This window comes from Rhinatrema bivittatum, chromosome 8 (assembly GCF_901001135.1).
Source record: "Rhinatrema bivittatum chromosome 8, aRhiBiv1.1, whole genome shotgun sequence".
Classification (NCBI taxonomy): Eukaryota; Metazoa; Chordata; class Amphibia; order Gymnophiona; family Rhinatrematidae; genus Rhinatrema; species Rhinatrema bivittatum.
The window spans coordinates 40,225,931-40,253,554 of NC_042622.1; the positions used below are offsets into that span (position 1 = coordinate 40,225,931).

Below are 27,624 nucleotides of genomic sequence, written 5' to 3' on the forward strand. Positions count from 1 at the left end.
CCTTCAACACCTGAGGAGAGAGAGAGAGAGTGAGAAGATGTGGAGGCCTCCAGCAGACCTCATCCTGCTGGCGGTTGAAGACTAGGCCTGGGCCTTGGGTGTGTGTATGTGTCTGGGTGATATCCTAGGTGGTCGGGTGGTGACTGCTTGTGTGTGTGTGGATGAGTATCTGGGTGTGAGAGCCAGGCTGTATAGGTATGTGTGTGTGTGTGTGTGGAGGGGGGGGATGACTACCTGGGTGGGTGAGATTTTATGGATATGTGTGTGAGAGTTAAAAACCTGTGAGTGTATGGGGGTTAGTGGGTGAGAGGTTGTGTGTGTTGTGTGGCTGGGTGAGATCCTGTGTGTGGGGGCGAGTTTAAGAGTCTGTGGGTGGGTGAGAGCCTGTGTGTGTGGAGGTGAGGTTTGAGAGTTTGTGTGTGTGTGTGTGTGTGGGTGGGTGGGTGAGAGCCTGTGTGTGAGAAGGTGAGGTTTGAGAGTTTGTGTGTGTGTGTGTGTGTGGCTGGGTGAGAGCCTGTGTGAGAAGGTGAGGTTTGAGAGTTTGTGTGTGTGGCTGGGTGAGAGCCTGTGTTTGTGTGTGTGTGTGAAACTGCTGGTGTGTGGGTATGGATGAAGGGAGGAAGGGAGGAAGGGAAGAAGAGAGGTGTAAAAGATACCAAGAAAGGGAACTTGGGAGGAAAAAAAAGCCTGGGACCAGCCAATTAGAAAAATAAGCTCAGACAACAAAGGAAAAAAAATATATTATTTTGAATTTTTAGTGATTGGCATATGTATTACATATATGTGTTTTATTCTTTCTTCAGTTTTCCACTGTTCAGAGTCTGTTTTCTTGGGCTTTCCATTTTATGTTTGTCTGCATGTTTCTGTTTCTAATTTACAGTCCCTTATTCTGTATTAGGTAAGGGTCTGTCTGTGTTCTGCAAGTGTAACTGAGATGCAGTATTTCTGCTTGTATGTAGTTTTTCTGTAGGGCTTTGGTCTGTTAACTCCAGTAGGAGGTATATTAGTGTTCTAGGGCATGGTATAATATTTGCATTGCTGCTATGTCATAGATAAAGCTGCTACTGTTTGAGTCCTGAAGGATTTGTATTACTTCTCAAAGTGTTTGGCAATGAAGAATTTGCAGTTACTGAAGTGTGTGTGTGTGTGTGTGTGTGTGTGGTAGAGGAGAACTGAGTGAGTGTGCATGTGCATGAGAGTCTAGGGAGTGAATGAGAGTAATGAGGGTGAGTGGGTCTGTGTGTGTGTTTGTGAGAATGAGCGAGTATGTGTGTGAAAGAGTATGAGAGTGAATATGCAAATGTGTTGGGGTGTGTGTATGTGAGAACATTTGTGTGTATACTGCTCCAATGTTTTCTCTAAGGATTGGGTTGAAATGAGCATAAAATTGATATGCTATTTGCATCAAAGAAAGTAGTGCTGACAGGGTAATCAAACAAAAAATGTTTGCTCACAGCAACCCAATCCTTAAAGGAAACATTGGTTTGGAGGACCTAGTTCTACACTGGTTGAACTGGTGCAGGAACTGGTGAAATTGGTCATGGCGTTGACGCACACCAGTTATAAAATCCCCCCGCTTGCGCAGCTCATACTTGGATGTGTGTGGCTGTGTGTATCCAGTTGCAAAATAGGGCACACACACATGCAAGTCCAGGCTATTTTAACATATGTGGGCATATGTTATAAAATTGCTGTGTCCTTAGGCATGTCCTTAGGCATTGCTGTGTCCTTAGGCATGCTAACACACATGCATCAAGGTGTGGAAAACATGAAGAGGGATCAAGCGAAGCTTGAGGAATGGTCTAGAGTCTGGCAGCTAAATCTTAATCCTAAAAAAATATGGGGTCATGCATTTGACCTGCAAAATCCCAAGGGAGCAGCACAGTATAGTGGGTGAAGTTCTGTGCACAAAACAGGAGCTGATCTGGGGGTAATCATATCTGATGATCTTAAAGTGGCTAAACAGGTAGATAAGAGGATGGTAAAAGCAAGATGGATGCTTTGATGCATAGACAGAAGAATAGCAAGCAGGAAAAAGGAGGTAATATTGCCTCTGTATAAATCTATGGTGATACCTCATTTGGGGTACTGTGTATAATACTGGAGATCACATCTTCAAAAGGATATAAACCAAATAGAATCGGTCCAGAGGGAAGTTACTAAAATGGTCAACTGTATTCAACATAATGTATATGGGAATATACTTTGGAGGAAAGAAGAAAAAGGGGAAATATAGACATTTAAATACCTCCAAGGAATAAATGCACCAGAGACAGGCCTCTTTCAAAGGAAAGGATGCTCTAGAATGTGGCATCATGAGATGAGGATGAAAGAGAGTAGACTTGAGCATAATCTAAGGAAACATTTCTTTAAAAAGAGGGTGGTTAAATACCAGGAAACAGCCTCCCTTTGAAACTGGTGGAGACAATGACAGTAGCAGACTTCACGAGAACATGGGACAAGCACAGAAGATCTCTGAGGGAGAGGAAGGGATTGGGCAGACTGGATGGGCTCTATGGTCTTCATCATGTTCTATGTTTCTATGATACATTAGATCTTACCACCCATTCATTTCATATGCATATAAATATTCCCAAACATTTGTATTTTCTGCACATTAATAAGGCTTTTAATCAATGGATTAGGTATGGGAACTTGTATGCTCATAGAGGATGGTAGAGAACCAATCGGGAAGACAACGAAAACTGACTTGGAGAAGCATTGATATCCTACAAGCAGTTGAGCTAGCGGCTGGGATGTATCCTTAGCAGTGTGTACAGGAAATCTTGGCAAACCAAACAGGCCAACTGGTCTTTATCTGCTGGCTTCTGTGTTACTAACACTGCAGCTGTCGAATAAGTTCCTATGTGAACAACAAAGAAGCAGTGCTAGAGGGATTGGATCCTATTTTGTGCTACAATGGTGTCTCCATATCAGACTTAGTAGCTGGCCAGTGTACCAATTAGAAGGCAGTAGCAACACCATAACACCAAATTATAAAATAAAATTATGATTATTATTGTGCAAAAATTGGGGTTGCAATACATCTGTGACAAGCTCTTGAGAGTTATCCTCTCTTCATCAGTGAAGACACAGCTCAGGTTCACTGGGCTTGATATTCAAAGATACCCAGCTAATCCCTAGATTCATCAAAATGCTACTTGTGAAGTGCTGAGAGAGAGAGAGAAACACTTTAAAAGACCTTCCTAGTAGTGAACTATTTATATCACTATAGAAGGGTCAACTAGTAACTCGAGGTGAGGTTTTGGTGGTGGTGTAAGGTTTTGGGGCCAGTTTTACATGCAGAGGGAGACGTACGAACAGCACAGTAGACCTCAGTGAAGATTTGACATCATTTGGAGTGAGGAAAGTCATACAAAGATGAGAATTCTTCAATGTTCTCTCATCCTGGCATGATAGAACCCTGGAAGAGAGTCCATCAAGCTAGGGCAAGAGAACATTGTACAAATCTCATCTTTGAGTGGTTATGCTGCTGAATATCCCTGAATAAATCGCTCTTTAGACCTGCTATTGAGCAGATCTAACTTATTCAGTTAACACAGCCGGGTAAGTCTAAATATCGCTACTTATCTGTCTATATTAACCAGAGAAGTAGTTCCTCCTCGAAGCACCATTTCTTGCCCACCACTTAGTCATTATTTATTTAGCCGGTGGCTAAACATGGTTAAAAGGTAGGTGAAAAAGGCTATTTCAGCCAAAAGAGTTTAGGATTGCTGAACATGAGGCAGCATGGATTCACCAGGGGAAGGTCCTGTCAGACAAAGCTGATTGATTTTTTTTGATTGGGTGACTAAAGAATTGGATTGAGGAAGAACGCTCAATGTGATCTACTTGGATTTCAGCAAAGCTTTTGATACGGTCCCGTATAGGAAGCTTGTAAATAAAATGAGAAGCTTGGGAGTGAGCGCCAAGGTGCTGGCATGGATTACAAACTGGTTGATGGATAGAAGACAGCGTGTGATGGTAAATGGAACCTACTCTGAAGAGAGAAGGGTGTTAAGTGGAGTGCCACAGGGATCGGTGTTGGGACCGGTCCTGTTCAACATCTTTGTGAGTGACATCGCAGAAGGGATAGAAGGTAAAGTTTGTCTATTTCCAGATGATACTAAGATCTGCCACAGAGTGGACACGCTGGAAGGAGTAGAGAGAAAGAGACGTGGTTTAAGGAAGCTTGAACGGTGGTCGAAGATATGACAGCTGGGATTCAATGCCAAGAAGTGCAGATTTATACATCTGGGGTGTGGTAATCCAAAAGAGATGTATGTAATGGGGGTGAAGGGTTTTGTGCATGGAGCAAGAGAGGAATCTTGGGGTGATAGTGTCTAGCAATCTGAAGATGATGAAGCAATGTGACAAGGCGATAGCTAAAGCCAGAAGAATGTTTGGCTGCATAGAGAGGAATAACCAGTAAGAAAAAGGAAGTGATAATCCCCTTGTTCAGGTCCTTAGTGAGGCCTCACTTGGAGTACTGTGTTCAGTTCTGAAGACCATATCTCAAAAGGGACAGAAAGAAGATGGAGGCGGTCCAGAGAAGGGCGACAAAAACGGTGGGAGGTTTCCATCAAATGACTTATGAGGAGAGGTTGAAGAAACTAAATATGTACACCCTGGAGGAGGGGAGGTACAGAAGAGATATGATACAGAACTTCAGAATCCTAAAAGGTTTTAATGATGCACATTCAACAAACCACCTCCATTGGAAAGAATTCAGTAGAACTAGGGTTCACAAAATGAAACTCCAGGGAGGATGACTCAGAACCAATGTCAGGAAATATTTCTTCCCAGTGGTGGTGGATGCCTGGAATGCCCTTCCGGAGGAGGTGATGAAAACAAAAAATGGTGAAAGATTTCAAAGGGGCATCGGATAAACATTCTGGATCACTAAAGGTTAGAGGATGGAAATGAGGAAAAGAGCACATGGGGGTAACTTGATGATGTGGCGGTTACTACCCTTAACCAATGAGCCTTCATACTGTTTATTCAACTCATTATTGCCCTTTGCTTTAATGGCAGGGGGAAAAGAGGAAAAGGGGAATTAGTTTCAGACAGAAACCAACAAGGACATTGAATTTTACGGTCTGGAAAAACAAGTAAGCATGGGGGTAACTTGCTGATGCAACTGTTACTACCCTTAACCAATAAGCCTTAAACTTGTGATGTAACTCCAACATTGCTCTCTGCTTCAATGGCAAGAGATAACAGGGAATGGGACTCAGACAGTAACTAAGTATGGGGGTAAATTGTATGCCATGGCAGATGCCACCCCCTGATGCTACCATTATAGAGGAGATCTGTATGACGTGGCTGATGGTACCATAAGCTTGCTGGGCAGACTGGATGGACCATTTGGTCCTCTTCTGCTGTCATTTCTATGTTTCTTTGGAAAACTGGAAAAAGGGTTTCATCTGAAGAAAATAAGAAAAAGTATAAGCATTGGCAAGTTAGATGTAAAATATTGATAACGTAGGCTAAAAGAGAATATGAAAAGAAGCTGGCCATAGAGACAAAAACTCATAATAAAATCTTTTAAAAATATATCCAAAACAGGAAACCTGTGAGGGAGTCATTTGGACCATTCAATTGTCAAGTGGTTAAAGGGGCTCTTAGGGAAGATAACACCATCACGGAAAGACTAAATGAATTCTTTGCTTTGGTGTTTACTGAAGATGATGTGGAGATAACCATGTTAGAAACTGTATTCAATGGTGATGATTCAGAAGAACTGCAACAAATCATGTTGAAGCTGGAAGATGTAATAAAGCAAATCACCTGGACCAGATGGTATACACCCCAGAGTTCTGAAAAAAACTAAAAAATGAAATTGCAGATCTATTGCTACTAATTTGTAACCTATCATTAAAATTGTTCATTGTACCCAAAAACTGGAGAGTGGTCAATGTAACCCAATCTTTAAAAATGGCTCTGGGGTGATCCGGTAAACTATAGACTGATGAATCTGACTTCAGTACTGGGAAAAAACATGGAAACTATTCTAAAGAACAAAATCACAGAATATATAGAATGTCATGGTTTAATGGGACACAGCCAGCATTGATTTACACAAGGGAAATCTTGCCTCATCAATCTGCTATATTTTTTGAAGGGGTTAATAAACATGTGGATAATGGTGAACCAGTGGATAAAATGTATTTTGATTTTCAAAAGATGTCTGAGAAAGTGCCCCATGAGACACTCCTGAGAAAATTAAAAAGTCACAGACTAGGAGGCAATTCCCTATTGTGAACTGCAAACTGGTTAAAAGATAGGAAACAGACTAGATGGTCAGTTTCCTCAGTGAAGAAGGGTATACAGTGGAGTGCCTCAGGGATCTGTACTGGAACCATTGCTTTTCAATATATTTATAAATGAATTGAAAAGGGAAACAACAAGTGAGGTGATCAAATTTGCAGATGGCATAAAATTATTCAGAGTAGTTAAATCACATGCGGATTGTGATAAATTGTAGGAGACCTTGAGAGACTGGAAGATTGGGCATCCAAATGGCAGAAGAAATTTAATGTGGACAAGTACAAAGTAATGCACATAAGGAAAATTAATCCACACTGTAGTTACATGATTTTAGGATGTGGGTGTCGTAGTGGACAATACTTTGAAATTCTTGATTCAGTGTGTGGCGGAAGTCAAAAAAGCAAACAGAATGTTAGGAATTATTAGGAATGCAATGGAGAATAAAACAGAGAATATCATAATGCCTTTGTATCACTCTAAGGTGAGAATGCACCTGGAGAAATGTAGGCAGTTCTGGTTTCCACATCTCAAAAAAGCTAAGTCCTAGCACTAAATATCAACCTTCCTGGGTTTACATAATGCCCAGTCATTTATATCTTAGACTACCTGCAAGTGTCCTTACATTCAATGAAGGAAACAGGGTGGAGGAGAATGCCAGAGGAGATGAGACAGTTAAATTTCGGAGTTGAAAGGGCCTAGAATTGATAATAGGTGGGAAAGCCAGTGTCTTTATTAAGTCCTTTTGTGTTTGATCATCCTAATTTTCAAAAGAACAGAACACATTTGAAATTAGGATGATCAAACACTTTGAAACAAGCAGAAAAGGACTTGATCTAGGCAAAGTTTAACTGTCTCGTCTCTGCTGGCATTCTCCCCTCCACCCTGCCTCGTTCCTTTATTGAACTGTAATGACATATGCGCACGCCCAAGACCCAGGCGACTCTGTGCTATTTAAACCCAGTGTAACTGTGCCCTGCCTTCACCGACTGGATGAAGAGAGGGGAACTCTGGAAAGCTTCTTTGGGATGTATTCAGTTTACCCAAGAAAAAGTAGTGAGATTGTAGTGAAAGCAGGTTTCAGTGCGCAATGCCGCACTGTGGTTTGACATTACAATTTGTGTCTCGATATTTTCATAGAAAACAGTTTAAAACTTTATTCAATAAAGATATTTTCCATAGGGGAAAACATCTTTTTTTGAATAAGGCTCTTCATTGCCAATGACTCAACAGCTTGTGTACTCCAACCTGAAATTATTTGTGTACTAACTTTAAAATAATTAATTACAGTGTACTGCTATATGACTCTTCTGGAGTGTCGCTTATGCACTTTCAAGTAATTTAGTAACTACTAATTTATAGTTTAAAAAGCAGGCATCGGCCATTTTTTTGTAGTCTACTGAATGCTGATGTGTTCTCTTTTGTTTGCTAACAAACATTTTTGCTAGGAAACCAGTTTTGCTCTCATGTGAAAAAAATCTAATTTCCCCTTTGAAAAGTGGTATGGTAGTACATTGGATTCAATTCTATTTTTGAAACTGCAAGACTCGATGACATTTGCAGTTGAATAATAACAGTGTGAAGCCAGATTCTAAAGTTGAGTATTTTTTTTTTTGTATTCACATTTCCCAAGTTTAAGAGTTGTTAAGTGTTAGATGACCAACTGTAAACAGGTCACTTGAACATCACGCCCTTTTCTTTTGCAAGACAGGGAGCAGCTTCTCTTATGCATTTTGCTGCCCGTTTTGCTCTCAGTTTCTTTCTCTTTCTCTGGCATATCAAGGAGAAAGATGTTGGGATCTGCATTTCTGACGCTGCATTTCTCTATTTACTGACTGTGAGTCGGCTGGACTCCTGCCGGCCCAGCTGCTCCCTTAGGTGCTCATTCATTGTATCTTTCACATAGCAATTGTATCACTATGGATTTTTTTCCTGTCCTCTGTCTCATAAAGTTCATAATAGAATCATTTCTGAGAGATCAGTAACGTGACTGTTTGCAATGGTGCTTTTGTGTCTTGATTTTTTTTTTTTTTTTTTTTACTTTCCTTTTTATTGATTATAGCTTTTAACAAAAAAATCATATGTCACAACCTTTCGGCCACATAGGATAGATCAATAATCAAAGTAAAAAACAGGGTAAATTTAAACCATCCATGCAAACAATTCCTTAAGCAATGACGGAGAGGGTCTCAATCCTACATGGCTGCCCATATAGAAATTAATGAAATAAATAGCACCATGCAGAACCAACTAGATCAACTCTGCATCTGTGCAGGACAGTAAAAAGGCTTATGCACTAATGCTGTGATATTTTAAATGTGTGTGGTAAACATTAAAGAATATGAAATCTAGTTAGTCCCTAATACAGGGCTAAAAATTCTGTTCAGCAGAAACCAAGACATGGTAACATTTTCCAGGGCCATATATGCTAAACATATAAAGAGTATGGTATTGACCTGATTAATAGGTACTGGACTATTTACTGAAAACACAGCAGCAACAGCTAAATTTACCTTGGCCTCTTACTGCAAAAAGAAATAAAACGTTCCTGCTCTGAGGCTATTATGCTGAGCCATGCTGGCTTTAACAATTCTCCACAACCCTCTCCCTGCATCATGGTCCCACCCCACGGCCTAACTCCCTTCAACTCCCTCCTTGGTTGGCTCTTCCACTTCTTATATCCTCATCCTTCCAAATGACGCCCCCCCCCCCCCACCCCAGTTCTATTCCAAATGACTCTCAGGTCCCCATCAGATCCTTTGATAGCCCCCTTTTCCCTACCCCATCCCAGCAGCAGGAGGTGTGCCTCTTGCCTCCTGCTGGATCAACGAGATTGTCAACTCTGTGGGTGCAATGGGTGCTTGAACACCCTGAATACTGAGTAATCTCCTTCATTGTGTCCAAGGAGGGGTAATTTGTATTGAGTTTATCACCCCCGTTTGTTTTAAATAGTTGGCTCCTATATCACCAGCATCATCAAGCTGGCAAGGAGGTAAGAGATACTCCTCCTGCTGGCAGGGTGGAAGTTGGGAGAGGGGGTTGCTGGAGGATCCACTGAGGGTCTGGGTACTTTGCAAGAGGATTAGGACAGGAAGGAGGAGCTTTTGGACAGGAATCAGGGTAGAAAAGGGATATTGGAAGTGGAGGATTGAGCTAAGGAGGGTTCTATGTTGGATCAAGGCTGGGGAGGTTTCATCTGGACTAAGTGGGCAGGTTAGAATGGGGGAATATTAAAAGCTAATTATAAACAGAGCAGGTGCATGCTTAAAGGCTCATTCAATGAACCTAGTCTGTCCTTCCTCTGCATATAGTTAGTATAGTATCTCTATGTCTGCTTTGTAATGCTAGCATAGAACTGGTGTGTTGAGTTTTATTCTGTGTGACTTGTGTTTCATTTGTGTAAAAGCTGGCTGTTGAAAGGATACAGTTTTCATCCCCTTTCCTGTTCCTTGGAGGTCCTGGCATATTCAGCAGAACCAGTTTTGCATCTTGGGACTTCTTCACAATCACCTCATTGAGTTTCACAGCTGTATGCATTCGGCGGACATTTGACTGGTTTCTAAGGAAAATCAGAAAATATTCAGAAATACAGTTCCATGAGGGGGGAAAAAGGCTTCAATAGTTAAAACAAAGCTTCTATGACAATTAGGTTTGTACGTGGTTATCCCAGTGTGCACCCTCTGATCTGTCCCTATGGAAAGCAAAGTTGTCATCTGATGACTCTAATGTGGACAAAAAGCACTTTCAGAGCTCAGAAAGACCAAGAAGTCTTATTGAGCATGTGCAGGAGTTCCCAGAGGAATGTGGGATTCAAGGGCTGATTTGTTCTTCTGTCCACAAAGAACACCTGCTTTCTCCGTGGGCAAGCAGGAACAAAAGGGCCACATCAGTGGAGACTCCCAAGCTAGGGGTTGCATAAAAAGAGTCTGTAATTTAATAGTGCAACCCATCAGAAGCAGTCCGAGGGAAGTTCTGTAGAAGTGCTTGGCCAAAGCTACTATCATTGTGGGAATCCTGGTCCAGGCAGTAAGTAGTGCTTGGAAAAGCACGGATGGATGTCAAGCCGCAGCCTAAGAAATGTTTTGAGCAGAGCCTTGACACCATGAGCTACAGCAGTTGCAGTGGCTCTTATTTGGTGAGCCTTTACCTTTTGTGGTAGGTAGGCAAATTCCTCCTTTGGAGAAGCAGTAACTCATAAACTGGCGAGACCAGTCTTTCTGAGCTCTGAGAGAGCTATTTTCAGTGTCGGCGTCAGCAGATGACGTTACTTACTTGGGTGACTGATTTGTTCCTGCTTTTCCATGGAGAAAAATCATTTATTGAATTAGGCCCTATGTTTGGTGAGATCATTTGGGATCAGGTACTGAAGGTACAGTATTTCATTTTATTCTTTTTTCAGAACTTACTTTCGACACTGGTATACAAAATAAGGGAGATTAACTAGGCATTCACATGAAATTCCTAATAAGTATTTTTATTTTTCAGATTTTTTTCTCAAATTCTTAGTAGAACAACCTTGGTTAGCTCACATCCTGGTCACAATACTTGCTGCTTAGGGCCTCATACAAGAAACCTTAGGATGCATGTTAAGACTCTCGTGTGCACGCTACATGTAGTGAGATAAACAGGAAGGCTTCAATGTGAATGGTAAAGAGGTCCTAGAAGACGTTAGCATAAGCATGCAAAAATTTCCATGTCTGCACGCACAAATGAAGGAATATCATATGCAAATAAGAGGTTACCGAACTCATGCTAAATATTGTGATTAAGCTCACCCTCCTCACTACTTTGAGGGCATTCGGTAAATGGCCATTATTTAATACCTGCCTTGGACTGGTGTTAACTTAACATGAGCCTGTTATTTGCTGAAGGGAAACTAAATAGTGTCATCATGCTAAGCCGCACATACTCCATTTTCTTTTCTGTTGATTTCCAAGGGATATAGAAGTAAGCCTGAGGGTTCTTTGTTATTGCAGAGGGAAGGAGTGGGAGACCTAATAGAGGAGAAGTGGTCAAGGGAGAGCAGAGAGCTCCTGAAGAGGAATAACCAGATGAAAAATACACACACACACCTCATATGTCCCTGTGCTTATCTCATGCCCTCTTGAAAACTTGGGATAAGCAGGGAGAATCCTTAGTTGCAAAAAAAAAATGAAGGAAGAGCAGAACGATTAGCAGCTGGATCTTGTCTGGCAGGCTATGCTTTCCTCCTCTTTCTCTGCTGCCATTTGAATGTCTGGCCAGGACAGCCTTTTTTTTTTGTGGGGGGTGCCCAGCCCCACTCCCCCCAGTTACTCACCAAAGCAGGGGGCCTCCCATGGGCTGGAGACTATCCAGTGGGCCCCTCCCAAGCCCTTCTCCCACAACTCCTACCAGTAAGATAGAGGAGAAATGGAGAGGGAGAGAGTGACACAAAGAGGTGAAGAGAAGACAAAGATCTTTGCTGTCATTGACATTGTTAGTATGGCGAAAGACCACTGTAGGCATTCAAAGCTGAAGAGTAATTTGAGCCTCAGAAGTTTTTTTTTTCAGCTGACCAATTGTTTTAGTTTCAGAGCAGTTGAGGCAATGAAGACTGTGTGGTACAGCCATTGCAGTATCTACTCTACAGGGTGGTCATAGGAGGGGGAATGGCAAGATGCCGATGCCCTTCTGAGTCAGGGTGGCCAGCTCCCTCCATGGGTCTCCGACTGGCATGCTCCCTTTTGCCCCCAACCATGTCCTCTCACACTGTTCTTTCAAGATCCTTACTGATAAAGAAGACAGATAGTAAGAAACATGCAGTCAGGTTATTTTTCTTCTCTCCTAGAACTCTGCAATTTCTTTTACTTCCTCGTCTGGAATGTCCCGCCCTTCTCTCTGTACTTACAAGCAGCCCCATGTGTCAGAATTAGTTATCTACCTCTTGAAAGCCAGCAGGAAGAATCAAGAGGAAAAGAGAACGGAGCTGGCTCAGTTTAGCATACTCATGCTATTTAGCCAATACATTTTTGGGGTTTCTATGCAGAAGAATACCATGAGTACATATTTTTTTTATACTATTTATTTTTTTTTTACCAAGGGCATGCTAAATCTTTTTGTATCACTTAAAAAGTCACTTAACGGGGAGGATATGACATCATCAGCGTGAACGGATGGCTCTGAGCGAGCTCCCTCACAGAGCAGCATTATCTTACTGAAATCTCAGGCATCCTAACAGTGGAATATATTTTTTCACAGCAGAAGTAAGAGGGCACATTGGGTGATGTCCGTCAAAAAGAAAACAGTAGATTTTCGCAAATTTTCATACCCTAAAGTGGAGCTGGGCCTAGACAGTGAACAAGACAACATGGCGGCCGAGGATGCTAGCGACCCAGACAACGATGAGGAGGCCAACATCACCGGACAGGGACAGACGATACCTACCCGGGAAGATTTTAGAGCCTGGTTCTGGGAGCTCAAACTGGACCCGGGAAGATTTTAGAGCCTGGTTCCGGGAGCTCAGACTGGAAATTCGGACCCAGAAACAGGACTTGACGAATCTCATTAACGAGGTGAAAGAAGATTTATCAGAACTAGGCTGGCGAATCGACGATACAGGCATCAGAGGAATTGAAACACACAAGGACTGAGCACGCAGAGGTAAAAAACAGAACTTGAAGGTGTTATTCAAAAGCTGGAGGACCACGAAAATAGAACTAGGCGCTGCAACTTACAATTTCACAGCATACCGGAACAGCCGGAATATACTGACTGCAAGGGATAATCTCTAAGCTACGCAGAGAGCTTTTCTTCACGGGAGAGCACATGGACGTGACCAGCTCTGGGGATCAGCAGGTGTGGTTGGAACGCGCCCATAGGGCGTTAGGACAAAACATAACTAATAAATCAAAGGACATTATTGTATGTTTTCACTCATACGAATAAAAGGAAACTGTATTTTGAGAGGCTCGTAAGCAGGCAGTATGGCTATGGGAAGGTCATAACATAGCGGTCTTTGCAGACCTCTCGCCCCTTACTTTGAAAAAACGCTTGGGTTTCCGGGACATCACCACTATTCTTCGTAAGGAGAGCTTTCTGTACCGTTGGTTTTATCCATTTGGACTGAGTTTTACGATCAAGGGGACTACTTATCGAGTGAAAACGATGGTGGAAGTGATAACTATTTTAAAGGAGGCCAACGTGACATGCTCTCTGAAGACCCCGGCAACTAAATTGGCGCCATCAACGAGAGAAGATAATCCCCGCTGGCAGAGAGTAACCAAAGGAAGGCGGCAGCTTCAGAGAAATTATGAGGGATCTGCATCACCCATCGACGCAACCTGTGAGAACTGTAAAATAAGTTCTTATTGACACAGAACTATTGGTATTAATGCTGTGTGATGGATGTCTAATCAATCAGGAGCAAAAAGGGACATTATTGAAATACTGGATTACATGCCTGAGTATTCACATGCTGACATTGATAAGCGATTTGTTTAGCTCTGTTGAGCCGTTCACCTGATGACTCCTCCCCTGGGTTCTGGGGCAAGGAGGCGCGATATAGGCCTCATCGAGATGGGGAGGGAAGAGGGAGAGGGGGTGGGAATTTCACTTCATTACCGGGGAAAAGAACTATGGGTGAATATATACATAGCTGGATTTGGGACATTTTACTAGAGATACCTCAGCAGAGAGGGAGCAATTTATGGTGTCTGTGGTGGGAATGGAGGGATGGCGCGCCAGGGGTTGGAGGAGCAGGTATACCTGTTTTGGAGTTGGGGAGGGAGGCTAATTTTTTGTCGAGTACAGATGGCATTAATTAGAATACTCACTCTTAATGTTAAAGGCCTTAACACTGCAAGCAAACGGGGCTTACTCTTTAAGGAGCTTGACAGACTCCAGGCCTCGATAGCTCTCCTCCAAGAAACACATCTGAGACCCAGATATGAAGGTCTGGTGCATCATCCCAAATTTCCACACTGTTATTGGGCTAGTAGCTCTAAGAAGGAGAAATACGCTGGAGTGGGCATACTAATACATAGAGATGTTGTATTCAAATTGAAGCAATCTGTTCAAGACCCTGAGGGAAGGTTTATTCTTTTAACTTTATACAACACTAATCAACATCAAGAACGTTTGTTTATCACGGTCAGTGCCCTAATCCGGGAAAAAGCAGAGGGTGTGTTAATCCTGGGAGGGGATTTTAATCTCACAGCGAATCCAATCTTAGACAATTCTTCAAACAGAAGTGTGGGAACTAGGGTAGCCCGGCAGGCTTTGAAAGCGCTAATGCAGCAAAGCATGTTATTCGATATTTGGCGTTCCCGCTATCTGAAGTCTCATTGCTATACCTTTTTTTCACATCCTCATAATTCTTATTCACACATAGATATGTTGATGGAAAATAAGGGGTTAATAAATAAGGTAACGAAAACAGACATAGAACCCGTTTATTGGACAGACCACGCAGCAGTTTGGTTTACCCTAGCGCTTCAGAATTGTGATATCGGCCAACGTTTCTGGAAGCTCAATGATTCTCTGCTCAGTGATGACAATTATGTGAAGCAACTGAAATTAAATATAGAGGACTATTTGCAGTTCAATGACATGGATGAAGTCCCAAATACTGTGCTATGGGAAAGCCTTAAAGCTGTTATTTAAGGATATTTGATTTCTAGATTTCTTGATTTCAGGTACAAAAACTTAGATTGTAAGCCCTCTGGGGATAGAGAAATACATACAGTACCTGAATGTAAACTGGTGTGATATCTCGATTGAGATCGAATGTCGGTATATAAAAATAATAAATAAAATAAAATAAATAGAGCCTCTTACATAAAGAAAAAGAGAGGGGAAGCTCTTGCTATACTCCAACAGCAGTTAAAAACTTTAGAATGACAACACCAACATTTTTCTCCTCTTCAATATACTGTCAAATCCAACAATATAGGGAACAGATAGAGAAGTGGGAATCCATAGCGACTGCCTATGCGCTTGAACGCACTCAGCAAAGATACTTCGAAGGGGGTAACAAAGCCGGAAAACTTCTAGCCAATAAATTGAAAAAGAGGGGGATACAGAATAATGTCACTAAAATTAAGAACAAACAGGGCCAATTACTTCATGAGAGTAAGGAGATCCGTGATCGCTTTCGTGAGTTATATGCCAAATTATATAGTCCAGACATCCAAATTTCTAATGAGCAGATAGCCCAGTATTTAAATTCAACTGACATCCCCACCTTATCAGATTCCCAGAGGGACTTCCTGGATGTGGAAATTACAGAAGCCGAGGTGAAACAGGCGATCCAAGATCTCAAGGTGGGCAATTCACCCAGGTTAGATGGGTTCACTAATCTTTTCTATAAGAAGATGGTAGATACTCTCCCGCTTGCATTGACCAAAATGCACAATGTGCTTAGAGTTGGAGAAGACCTCCCGCCACATACTAATGTAGCCGGCATAACTATCATAGGCAAACCAGGCAGAGTCCCGACCTTTTGCGGATCTTACCGACCAATATCGCTCATCAATGTAGACTTAAAAATCCTGGCCAAGATTCTGGTGTGACGCCTCAATAAATACGTAGCTGAAATTATACACCAGGACCAAACAGGTTTTATATCAGGGAGAATGGCAGCGGACAACATCCGGAAGAAATGCGAATTAATGTGGTGGGTTAAAAAGCAAGAAATATCAGCGCTATTACTGACGGTCGATGCCGAGAAGGCCTTTGACCTTGTACATTGGCCTTTTCTTTTCCAACTTCTTCATAGGATGGAATTTGGAAGTCATTTCATTCAATGGATACAAGCTCTATATCATCATCTGAAGGCCTGCGTCAAGGTCAACGGTAGCTACTTGGATCGTTTTTCAGTGGGTAGAGGCACTCGGCAGGGTTGCCCTCTTTCACCCTTGCTATTTGCTATTTTTTTAGAACCCCTAGTGATTAAAATCAGACAAAACGCATTGGTAAGGGGTATCTTGCGGGAGAAGTTTTGTGGCAAATTGTCACTTTTTGCAGACGATGTTCTCGTTACCCTGACGACCCCACAGATGTCTCTAATAGCAATGGTCGCTGAGCTGGACAAATCAGAGATCTTGAATCTCACTGTACCTCCTGAGCAGTTAGAATATTTTGCCTTAGTCAAATTACTGCCTATAAAAACAAAACTATGGGATCCTTTGCAAAGATTTGGACTGACTATGAACGTTGGAGGGGAAATTTCAAGCCGCCAGCTCCCACTTAAATGACGGTCCAATTAATACCCAAGATGCGATGTTTAGCTGTTATCTCTAGTAATGAAGTGAAATAGGGGAGGGGGAGGGGGGGATAATAAATGACAAAATATCTGTTTAATGAAAGTGCCCAGTTCGATCATCCTTGTTATTTGTAACTGCAATTTCCTTTGCACAGGTTCCAGTTTTAATGTATTTTGCACCCCTTGTTCAACTGTAAACCAGCATGATGTGATTGTATCATGAATGCCGGTATATAAAAACCGTAAATAAATAAATAAATAAAGTAAAATCCATGTTTATTTGAGTTGTACAAGTTGTTGTAATGCTTATATACTGTAACAAACACTGGCTATATGGCTATATGTCTTACCATTGCTGTTTGGAATGTTTATCCAATAAAAGCTTTAAATTACAAAAAAAAAAAAAAGTCACTTAACATGCCCTTTACATTTTTTTAAGTCATGCTAAACTTGGTTTTTCATGAGTTTTATTGCATAGGCATTCATGACCTAACTCATGCTAATATTATTTAAACCCACAACTTCACTGCAGTCATACCATGTTCGGCTTGCAAGTGCACAGTTGGGAATAACTAGTTTTTTAGCCCAACTCTATCACTTTTTTCAGGTTTAAGATCTGTGTTCTGTAATATTTTGTACCATCAATATTTCTGTCACTCTTTCTCACCTAAATTATGGGTAACTGCCAGCCAAAGAATAATAAGAGAATGATACAGAGAAGGGTGGAGGAGGATGTGTTTAAACGGAGATAAAGACTTTTTATTCTTAAAATAGTACTTTACTGACAGTGTTCCCCACAAAAATTAGAAACTTACAGAAGTTGGTGTGTTTGTGTTGTACCTGAACTTTATACCTAAATTATTTCCTATGCTTTTTTTTTTAGTTTTATTTAAACTAGAAATTTGATCCATAGTTAACTCAGCAATCTCAGAATTTCAGCTCATGAAAGGAATATTTGATAAAAGCTATGTCATAACTGAATTAGCGATAGTTGGTGAGAAGGAAAGTAAAATGTATTTATTGTATTGGTCTGGGATAATACATTTTTCAGCTGTTCATACTGGATGTTTACACGCATACCTGCTGCATGGCAAAATCCCTTCTAAGCCACATGCATCGGATCTGAACATTATTGCAATTAAGTTTGTAACATAAGCTTCAGTCAATCCCTGAGCATTTTTGATGCTTTAACACAAAACATACATAGAACACATAGCTATTAGCAGTAAAATACAAAGAGACTTACAAGTTCTCCCACTCACTTCATGCAGCACAAGGGGAGAAAAACAAGAAACAAGTATCAACAGCTGTAGAAGGCAGTCCCTGCCTTTCTAACTTGTGCCAAAATGCACAAATCAGGTCTGTCTGTTTTCCCCGGACGTGCAAAAAAATAAAATATATACATACATGGTCAATATTCAAAGTCTTTGTGTGTGTAACTTTTCGAGTTACATGCACAAAAACCAAGTTTTAAATATTTTCCTCACAGAGCGCATAAATTTTGCATGTGCGACTTTTTGTGCACACGCATTTACCCACTCAGAAAGGGGAGTGAATGGAGGAGTTCTGGTGGCAGGGTTTAACTTCACCTGATATGTGTGCATATTCAGTGCTGCCCAGGTAAAGTTACACGTACAAGTCTAGTCCGAAAAAGCAATTTTACTTACCGTAAATGGTGTTTTTCTTAGACAAGAGTAGGAATTAGCCATGACACATAGGTGATGTCACCCGATAATGCCAACTGGACCTCTCTCCTATATCATAGAGCTTTTGCTCTACTGAGCATGTGCAGGAGCTCCCATGCATGTGCTGCTTCCTGAGCCCCTCAGTTGATTGCAGAAATTAGCTTTAGCTAGGTAGTTAACACTCCAGGGAGGCAGGTGGGAATTAAGCATAGTTAATTCAGCCTGCTGTCTAATGAGAAAAACATTTATGGATAAGCAAACTTGCTTTTTCCATCAATGAGCAGGATTGAATTAGCTATGACACTTGGAGAGTCCCAAGCTGATGACTGTGTGGCAGAGCACTTACTGAAAAAGCAACCTGTGACTCACCCCTCCATGCAGAGTGCCCTACTGGGTGAACAAGTTGTACAAAACTCTTGCAAAGCTATTTTCACTTCTTGATAGCTTGCCTAGACAGTAATGTGAAGGTGTGAACTGATGATCAAGTTGCAGCTTTGCACATGTCTTTGATGTGTACAGCTCCTAAATGAGTTACTGAGGCAGCCATGGCTCTTACTTGATGAGCCTTGACAGAATCCAGTATCTGCAGGTCAGTCAGAGCGCAGCAATGTGGGATACAGTCTGTCAGTCAGTTGGACAATGTACACGTATAGCAACAGCTATTGCCAGTCTGTTAGGATCATAAGACATACAATTGAGAAGCCTGACGATGTGGTTGAGTTCTCTAGATAATATGCCAAGGCCCTTTTGCAGTCCAATGAATGGACAGCCATCTCCCCTTTATATGCATGAGATTGTGGAAAGAATGTGGGTAAAACAATGGTTTGATTCAAATGAAAGACTATATATATATATATTTTTTTTTTACAGAATCCTGGGGTGAGTGCAGAGCACCACTCTGTTGTGGAAAAACTGTAGGAACAGTTGGTAATGAACCAATGTCTGAAGCTCTACTGTTCAACACGATTGTGACTAGGAACATTACTTTTCAGTTGAGGATCTTTAAGGAAATTGACTCTAACAGTTTGTAAGGTGGTTTCATTAGTTGTGCCAATATGACATTGAGAACCTATGAAAATGGTGGTTTGGTGACCGGAGGTCTCGTAAGTCATATGACTATCATGAACTTTGACGCAAAAGGATGTATAGAAATCGGTTTGCTGTCCACTTGAATGTGGTAAGCTTCAATGGCACTGAGATGCACTTTAACCAATGATGTACTGAAACCCAACAAGCAGGCCGATACAGTAAAAATCGCAGGAGAGCGGGCAAGCCACTCTCCTGTGTGCGCGATTCAGTAAATTAATTTATTTAAATTAGGGCCCGCGGTAAAAAGAGGCACTAGGGACACTAGCGCGTCCCTAGCGCCTCTTTTTGGACAGGAGCAGCGGCTGTCAGCGAATTTGACAGCCGACGCTCAATTTTGCCGGCATCGGTTCTCAAACCTGCTGACAGCCACAGGTTCGGAAACCGGACGCTGACAAAATTGAGCGTCCGGTTTTCAACCCGCGAGCCGTGGGCCCATTTTAGGTTTGTTTTTTTTTTTGTTAAATTTTTAACTGTTTGTAACTTTTGGGACCTCCGATTTAATATCGCCATGATATTAAGTCAAAGGGTGTACAGAAAAGCAGTTTTTACTGCTTTTCTGTGCACTTTCCCGGTGCCGAGAGAAATTAACGCCTACCTTTGGGTAGGCGCTAATTTCTGAAAGTAAAATGTGTGGCTTCGCTGCACATTTTACTTTCTGAATCGCGCGGGCATAACTAATATGGCCATCAACATGCATTTGCATGTTGCGGGCGCTATTAGTTTCGGGGGGGGGGGGGGGGGGGTTTGGACGCGCGTTTTCGGCGCGCTATTACCCCTTACTGAATAAGGGGTAAAGCTAGCACGTCGAAAGGAGGGTCTGTTATGTCATCCAACTTGATAGCATGGATGTTGAGTGCCCAACTAGTCTCATCACTCTCACTGTGCAAGTAAGTACTTTTAGCCAGGAAGCCTTCAAGTAAAAGAGTTTACAGTTTGACATTAAAAAGATTTTCACCTTGGTGTCAAGCAAGCTCCCTGGACCCATTTGCTTATGCTCCAGAGGATTTGCTCCAGTACTTATTCTTCCTCTCCTTCGGGCGTTTTCGAAGCGCTAGCTTTACCCCTTATTCAGTAAGGGGTAATAGCATGCTGAAAACGCGTGTTCAAATGCGGGTTAACAGTGCGCTCCATCGGAGCGCACTGTACTGTATTGGCCCGAAGGAGAGGGAGAATAAGTACTGGAGCAAATCCTCTGGAGCATAAGCAAATGGATCCATGGAGCTTGCTTGACACCAAGGTGAAAATCTTTTTAATTTAAAACTGTAAACTCTTTTACTTGAAGGCTTCCTGGCTAAAAGTACTTACTTGCACAGTGAGAGTGATGAGACTAGTTGGGCACTCAACATCCATGCTATCAAGTTGGATGACATAACAGACCCTCCTCTTGAGTTAGTAAAGTTGGATTGGCTCCCAGAGCGATCAGAGGTCTGACTGACAAACCTGACTAGGCCACGCTGGAGCAATGAGAATTAGATGCACCCGGTTCTTGAGTGTCTTCTGCACTGCTCTCTTGACCAACAGAAGTGACAGAAAAGCATACTGCAGATTTGCATCTCACTCAAGCAGAAAATAATTCAGAGTGGATCTGAACTTGTTTTGAAGAATGGAGCAAAATGTTTTGCTTTCTTCTTGTCCTCCGATGTGAACAAGTCAATTGATGGGTGACCCCAGAGATCGAACAACCTATCTGCTACTGTTTGGAGTACTTGTGTGGACAAAAACCTCTTCTAAGGCAATCCGCCAGCATGTTGGAGATCCCAGGAAAGCAAGATGCTTCTAGGAAGTCTCTGTGGCTGCAAGCTCACCCCCAAATTCTTAGAGATTCTTGGTGGAGGGTCACAACCTGTGCTTCTTTGGTTGTCAATTTGGATCAGAATTCTCTTTCCCTATAAATGTGAAAAAACTCTTAATGAATGTCTGATCTGATACAGCAGTTCTATTAATGTCCAGATTCCTTGTGTTTGTAAGTAGCCCATGGGGTAGATTTTAAAAAAATGCGCGTTCGCGTACTTTTGTTGGCGCATCAGTCGCAAACAAAAGTACGCTGGATTTTAGTAGATACGCACGTAGCCGCTAAAATCCAGGATCAGCGCGCGCAAGGCTGCCGATTTTGGGCAGCCGGTGCGCGCCGAGCCGCGCAGCCTGCCTCTGTTCCCTCCGAGGCCGCTCCGAAATCGGAGCGGCCTCGGAGGGAACTCTCTTTCGCCCTCCCCTCACCTTCCCCTCCCTTCCTCTACCTAACCCACCCCCCTGGCCCTATCTAAACCCCCCCCTACCTTTGTCCGTGGATTTACGCCTCCCGGAGGGAGAAGTAAATCCGCGCGCCTAGACGCAACCCGGGGGCGGTTCCGGAGGGCGCGGCCATGCCCCCGGACCGCCCCTGGCCGAAACCACGCCCCCGGGCCCGCCCCCGAAACGCCGCGTACCACCCCCAAAACGCCACGTCAATCGGCCCCGCCCCGACACGCCCCCGACAAAAAACCCTGGGACTTACGCGAGTCCCGGGGCTCTGCGCGTGCCGGCAGGCCTATGGAAAATAGGTGCGCCGGCACGCAAGGCCCTGCTCGCGTAAATCCGCCCGGATTTACGCGAGCAGGGCTTTTAAAATACGCCCCCATGTGTGTAACCCATCTCTAGTGGACTCAACTGTTGTCAGAAACCAAAGAGGAGCCCCCATCTCCAGGAAATTTAGGTCTAGCCACCACTACAGAGAACCCTTCGTGTTTGTGGTGACCCTCATTGGGTGTGACAAGGGCTGAAGCAACTGATCCTACTAAGTGTGGAGGCCTCATTGAAGAATCCACATGTTAAGGCGGTTCATGGAAACTACATGCACCGCTAACACCATATGTCCCAGGATAACCAGAACTTTTCAGGCCAGGACTTGAACTCACCGCAATAGCTTCTGGACCAAGGTTCTAAGATAGAATGACTGCTCCACTGGAAGAAATGCTCTCCTCCAGAGAATCTAACCATGTCATGATAAATTTGATCATTTGGGTAGGAATGAGGTTCAACTTGGCGAAGTTGTTTATAAACCCTGTGACTGAAGGAGCTGGATAGACTTCTGCAGAGTCCAACATCCAGGCCCCATTACTAGCCAGTTATCCAGGTAAGGAAAGACATAAATTCCCTTGTGACTAAGGTGTGCTACCTGTAGGCATTTTGTGAAGACCCTGGGGGTCACCAAGAGCCCAAAAGGGAGAATCTTATATTGGTGGTGAGAGGAATCCACTACAAAAAGGATGTATTTCCAGTGAGAGTGATGGATGGGTATATGAGCATATTCATCCTTCAGATTTTGAAAGTTCTAGTGCATACATCTAGTCTTTTGCTTGAATGAAGGACAGGATGGTGTAAAGGGAGTTCATTTTGGGCAGCCTCTTGTTCAGTCTTTGTAAATCCAGGATGGATCTCAGTCCCCCTGACTTCATTAGGATAAGGAAATAGTGGGATTAGAACCCCTTGCTAACTTCTTTGGCAGGGTCAAGTTCTATTGCTCGCTAGATGAGAAGCAACTCCATCTCAAAACAGAGATAGATCGATTGAGACAGATCTGGACTGAAGACTGAATATTGGTGCAGTACTGGAGGATAGGAGAAGTGCAAACTGTGCCCAGATTCCATCATTTTGAGGACCTAACAGTTCTTAGTGATCTTCCTCTATTCTTCTAGGAAAAAGTGAATCGTACCTCCTACCAGGGGTCATGGCCTGAAGGTTGATTCCCATCAAAATAAGACCCAGGCTTAGACTGGGTCTGTTGGGGTGTCTTTGGCTGACATCTCTCACACTGACATTTGTGTGCCAGAATCTGCTGTTGTGGAAGGTAGTGCATGATACAACTGAAATTAGCGGAAGGGGTGTCACTGGAAGAAGGAGCATTTAAAAGTGAGGTAAGGACACTAGAATAAGTTAGCAATTCCTGTTGATAGACACTGAATGGCGGCAAGTTACTCCTTAATTTGGGCAACTATTTCCATGACCTTGTTTCCAAAGAGATTGTTTCCTGAACAAGGTACATCTACCAACTTGTCAGGAACATCTTCATGCAAGCTGCTAGCTCTCAAGCAGGCCATCCTGCATGCAGAAGATCTCTCTAAAGAATTACATGATTCATACACTGAGTTAACTTCTGTACTTCTCTGTTTCCAGAAGAGCCTTCTTGCTCTCTTTTCAGTGACTCTAGCAGGGATTTCAGCATGTCGATGAAACTGTGTAAGCATTGTACCATTCAGAATTGGTGGGTCGTGGTGCAGACATTAAGTATCAAGCTCTGGAAGACCTTCTCCCCAAAGTTGGCCAACAATTTAGAGTCCTTACCTGAAGGGAGTGGAGGAAGAAGTGTTGGAGACGATTATAGTCTTTTTAGCTTGTTTTAATGCTGATTCAACTAACACTAACTGATGCAGTAGCTGAACAACTCCAAACTGTGGGGTTTGCTGTACTCTTATTTTAGGTCCAATTTCCTGGCTACTAGGGGAAGAGAGATCAGACTCTTCTACATTCTCATTTTTAAATCCCATGGAATCAAATGAACCAGGAAAGCTTCACACTCAGATGGTTTTCCCAAAATTTGGAAAAGGACAAAAACCTCAGTGCAGGAGTCATTGTTCTTATAGACATTGATCCTCAAGGTCTTGCCCAGTTTGTCCAAGAATTTGGAATATGAGAGATCTTCTGGTGATGAAGAACGCTCTGGCAGATTAAGTTGGGGGTCTGAGGTAATTCCCATAGACCCTTCTTCAGAACCAAGAAGTGAAAGGACACTAACCCATGACCCCAGTGAAGGAAGCAATCAGGGTGAGGTCCTTTGTTGTCTTGGAGGGGAAGGTTCTCGGGGCATGCTCCAGATGGTGGTGTACTGTCCACTTTCCTCAGACTGGCTAGCTTTCTCCACAGAGAATTGGTTGAGGGCTAGATCCCACCTCTAATGGAAGCTCCTGTGGTGTGGAGATGAGAGGGACTCCCTCTCAGGCGGTCCAGAGAAGGGCGACCAAAAAGGTGGAAGGTCTTCATCAAATGACTTATGAGGAGAGATTGAAGAATCTAAATATGTACACCCTGGAGGAGAGGAGGAGCAGGGTGATATGATACAGACTTTCAGATACTTGAAAGGTTTTAATGATCCAAAGACAACGACAAACCTTTTCCATAGGAAAAAAATCAGCAGAACCAGGGGTCACGATTTGAAGCTCCAGGGAGGAAGATTCAGAACCAATGTCAGGAAGTATTTCTTCACGGAGAGGGTGGTGGATGCCTGGAATGCCCTTCCGGAGGAAGTGGTGAAGACCAGAACTGTGAAGGACTTCAAAGGGGCGTGGGATAAACACTGTGGATCCATAAAATCAAGAGGCCGTCAATAAAGAGTGGGTGGCTAGCCAGAATGACGGCTACTGCCTGGAGACAATACCCTTATTCAATAAACATACACATGGTTACTGTGACTCCAACATCGCTCTAAGCTACAACAGCAAGAGGAAATGTGGAAAAAAGGATTTGCACTCACAAAGCGGGGAGTAGCTGGCTTGTTACGGCGGTTACTACCCCAAACCAAATAAGCCTGATACTTCACTTTCAATGCATATCCAGCATAGCTCTCTGCTTCAACGGCAGGGGAGAAGAAAAACTGATACTTCACGCATATCCAGCATAGCTCCCTGCTTCAACGGCAGGGGAGAAGAAAACCTGATACTTCACGCATATCCAGCATAGCTCTCTGCTTCAATGGCAGGGGAGAAGAAAAACTGATACTTCACGCATATCCAGCATAGCTCTCTGCTTCAACGGCAGGGGAGAAGAAAAACTGATACTTCACGCATATCCAGCATAGCTCCCTGCTTCAACGGCAGGGGAGAAGAAAAACTGATACTTCACGCATATCCAGCATAGCTCCCTGCTTCAACGGCAGGGGAGAAGAAAACCTGATACTTCACGCATATCCAGCATAGCTCTCTGCTTCAACGGCAGGGGAGAAGAAAAACTGATACTTCACGCATATCCAGCATAGCTCCCTGCTTCAACGGCAGGGGAGAAGAAAACCTGATACTTCACGCATATCCAGCATAGCTCTCTGCTTCAACGGCAGGGGAGAAGAAAAACTGATACTTCATGCATATCCAGCATAGCTCTCTGCTTCAACGGCAGGGGAGAAGAAAAACTGATACTTCACGCATATCCAGCATAGCTCTCTGCTTCAACGGCAGGGGAGAAGAAAAAAGGATTCGCACTCACAAAGCGGGGAGTAGCTGGCTTGTTACGGCGGTTACTACCCCAAACCAGATAAGCCTGATACTTCACTTTCAATGCATATCCTGCTTCAACGGCAGGGGAGAAGAAAAACTGATACTTCACGCATATCCAGCATAGCTCTCTGCTTCAACGGCAGGGGAGAAGAAAAACTGATACTACAAGCATATCCAGCATAGCTCCCTGCTTCAACAGCAGGGGAGAAGAAAAACAACCAATAAGGGCTGAACAACACAGTCTGGGTAAAACAAATAAGCATGGGTGTAGCTTGCTTATTGCGGCGGTTACTTCCCCTACTACCCATAACTAATCAAGCTTGATATTTCACTTAGTTGCAGCTCCATCACTGCTCTCTACATTAATGGTGGGGGTGGAAGGGAAATAGAACCAAAGAGCTAAGAGAAACAGATAAGTATGAGAAAAAAATGTGAAGCTTGCTGGGCAGACTGGATGGACCGTTTGGTCTTCTTCTGCCGTCATTTCTATGTTTCTATGTTTCTCTTGAGGGAACAAATCTGCCACTCTGAATAGTAGAGGTTGAAGGGTGCCCTCCTTGTCACTTGCTCCAGTGAGGCAAAGAAAGTCTTCACCAATTCTGCTATCTAGTCTATAGACTGCTATGTCCTCTGACCAGAAGTTGGGGAAGAGACAGCCCCTTCTAAGACCAGTATGCATTCATCCTCTTGAGAAGCTCCTAGTAGATTCCAAAAGAGTACCCTCTCCTGGGTCAACTGCACTGGTGAATGCATGGAAACTAAAGGCACAATGGAGTATATTGGATCAGGAGTTTCCAAACAAAGTCCTTGGTCGAGGAGGCAGGACAGAGGTAAAGTTGTCAACACAGAAGGAGGAAAGTGCAATGAATCATCCCCGTGTCCTTCAATGACTGATCTTGCCTCTAGTGCATCAACAGGGCCAGGGACCTGTGCTCTTATTGTGTTGGGGCGTGAAATGTCGATGGATCTGAGGCTGGGTGCATTAATAGAATGAATACCTAAACTGGCCGAATCAAGGCCCAGTGCATTGACAGATAAGCAGGAGCCAAGGAATAGTGCGTTGATGGCACAGGGGCTTTTGTGTCAACAGCATCAATGGATGGTGCATTGATGGGACTGACTGTAACTTCACTTTGGCAGCGATAATGTGCTGCTGGCTCCAATGCATCACGCTGCTTCTTCTTGTGTATTCACTAGCTGTTGTGTCCGTCTGTTCCCAATGCCCTCTCTCCACCCTCCTTACCCCCTTGGCACCTCCCTCTTCGTCCGCGGGAAGATTGACTGCCGTGGCGTTCTTCTGCCGAAGTCCTCCGGAGTCCCCGGACGGCTAGACGCTGCAAACTACCATGTTTCCTGGAGGCCTAGGGCGCGTGTGCGGCCCGGCCCCGACTGAAGTACCGGCGATGGCGCGAACCTCAGAGGCAACCCCCGAAGATGACACCACCCATGACGGATATATAAGGTCTTAGAATTTGCTAACACATCGAGTTAGCAAGGGAAAGTGTTACTCTACCTAAGCTACTCTGCCTCCTCGGACTTATTAGGGGTACCCGCTCCTTGGGGGTTTCGCTCTCTCCTTTGTTTTTCAGGTGACAGTCTGGAACCGGTACTCGTTCCCAGACTTACTCGGTACTCTCTTCTGCCTGGAAGTCATCACTGCCAACTACATCAGTGAGTTACTATCGCTCTCTCAGAGCTTTCCCTGGAACCAGGTACTCGCTTCTCGAGGGCCTATACATTCCAGCTCCGGGGCTTCTATGAGACATTGTGTGAGTGTTACCATCTGGTTCAGTACATGAACTCTGCATACCCTGCCTACTCACTATATTTCAGTTTCTCTACAGCTCAGCCCCCTGGAATTGCTGTTCCAGTATCTGAGGGACTACAGCCCAGCAGGGCATTTCAGCTCACTACTGCCACCTCTGGTGGTTCAATATACTGTCTAATAAAAGAACTTGTGTGTGTCTGTCTCCATACTCTGAGCCTGACCGGCGGTCCCTCTCGGGATCTTCCCCCGGGGGCGTGGTCATCTGCCACCGGTCCAAGGATCCACCCACAACTCTCCTAAATAACAACAGATTGCTAATTCCAAGCAGACTGTTAACTCCAAACAGAACAT

At 43.4% G+C, this 27,624-nt stretch overlaps 1 protein-coding gene across 1 annotated transcript in view; it reads right to left on the reverse strand.

The window, feature by feature from the left end:
• SLC12A5 (solute carrier family 12 member 5) overlaps positions 1-27,624 on the reverse strand; it is a gene marked incomplete at its 5' end in the record, with an annotated part of 200,929 nt that overhangs the window by 11,102 nt on the left and 162,203 nt on the right. The window contains 1 exon segment of the mRNA XM_029613484.1: positions 9,693-9,826. Within this exon segment, the coding sequence (XP_029469344.1) occupies positions 9,693-9,826 (134 nt within the window).